This window comes from Merops nubicus, unplaced genomic scaffold, assembly GCF_000691845.1.
Source record: "Merops nubicus isolate BGI_N331 unplaced genomic scaffold, ASM69184v1 scaffold24766, whole genome shotgun sequence".
NCBI lineage: Eukaryota > Metazoa > Chordata > Aves > Coraciiformes > Meropidae > Merops > Merops nubicus.
The window spans coordinates 5,681-7,101 of record NW_008613282.1 but is presented as its reverse complement, the minus strand read 5'-3'; the positions used below and the strand labels follow the sequence as shown (position 1 = coordinate 7,101).

General features: G+C 62.4%; 1 protein-coding gene across 1 annotated transcript in view; it reads right to left on the bottom strand.

The window, feature by feature from the left end:
• Window positions 1-200: 200 nt before the first annotated feature.
• LOC103774461 (bactericidal permeability-increasing protein-like) overlaps window positions 201-1,421 on the bottom strand; it is a gene marked incomplete at both ends in the record, with an annotated part of 6,699 nt that continues 5,478 nt past the window's right edge. Inside the window, 5 exons of the mRNA XM_008941867.1 lie at window positions 201-264; window positions 640-682; window positions 895-962; window positions 1,113-1,280; window positions 1,367-1,417. Coding sequence (XP_008940115.1) covers window positions 201-264; window positions 640-682; window positions 895-962; window positions 1,113-1,280; window positions 1,367-1,417 — 394 coding nt within the window. The remainder of the gene's footprint in view (window positions 265-639; window positions 683-894; window positions 963-1,112; window positions 1,281-1,366; window positions 1,418-1,421) is intronic.

Here is a 1,421-nt window from a genome sequence, read left to right as displayed (position 1 = left end):
TGCTGCTGGCTGGCTGGCACAGCGCCGGGAGCCCCCACACACCGCTGCCCCCAGCCCGCCTCTGCCCTGTGCTCGCCAAGGGCTTTACCCACCGACCAGGCTTGGCAACAGGGATTTAATTAGGGAGCTGGGCCGGCTCAGGCAGAGCGACCCAGCCAGTAACTGCTCCATCAGCCCCGTTCCTCCCAGCAGGTTCTCACCATTAAGACGCGGGAGCAGGATACTGGAGGCAAAGATGTTCATTATGGACTGCAGCATTCGCACCTAGGGAGCGGAGAGGGGGAAGGAAAAGAGCTTTAGGCTGCAGGAGAGCAGAGGACCAGGTACCAGGGGATAATTAGGGAAATAAATAGAGATGAGGAGTTATGATGGGCACACACTTTTCCAGAAACCAAGAGCTTTGTCTGGCCATGTGGGTGGGATAGGAAGTGTAGGGGTGAGAGAGGCAATGGCGTGGGGCTCTGCACCCACTCCCAGCCCCACAGGCTGAGGCAGGAGGGGTCTGTGGGGTCAGCGTGGGGTCCTGAGCGCACACCCAGGTCCCACGTTGGGTTGCAGAAGGGAACGAGCCCTCTCCTTGACCCCCAGCAGGCTCTCATCTCCACCCTGTGGGTCTGCTCGTGGTCAAGGACAGCTTACCTGGAAAGCGCCAACGTCGGATTGCTTCAGAGAGAGCTTCAACCTGTGCAGAGACACAAGTGGTGCTGTGAAGGAGGGAGCAGTGCCCACCCTGGTGCCACTCGTCCATGGCCACACGGATCCCGCTCCCCCCACCCCAGCTCATCCTCTCTGCACCAGGCCCAGATCCCTGGGACCTCCTCACCTCTGTCCCTGGGAGCCCAGAGCAGAAGCACCCCCAGCCAGCCCCTGCCCAGCAGCAGCTCCCCTCTGTACCTGCCCACCTCCAGGCTCCCAACTATGTGGCCGGATTTCACGTCGATGACCGCGGACACGTTGCCTGTCTGGGGAGAGAGCGCCGAGCTCCAGCAGTGCTCCCCCCACACCAGACACCCAGGGGAGCAGCTCCGACCACCCAAAACCAGAGCCGGGGCTGCACCCAGAGCTGCCCAGCCAGGACCATGGTCAATGCTGCAGGCTCAGCCTGAACTCACCAGGCTGAGGAGGAAGAGGGGAGCCAGGCTGGCGTTGGGGAGGATGGCATAAGCCTGGATATCCACGACAGGCCTGAGCGAGAGCCCCCCTGGCCCGATGTTCAGGAACGGGGCAGAGGGGGTGGACAGCCTGAGCTTCATCGGCGTCTCCGGGTACATCTTCTCCAGCTGCAGAGGGGCAGGGAGAGGGTGGGTGGGGACACGGAGACCACCCTGCCCAGAGCAAAGCCTGTGCACAGGGCGGGACCGCTCACCTGGGGAATGAAGGCTGAGAAGGTGGAGGTGTTCAAGTGGAATTCAACGCCCTTG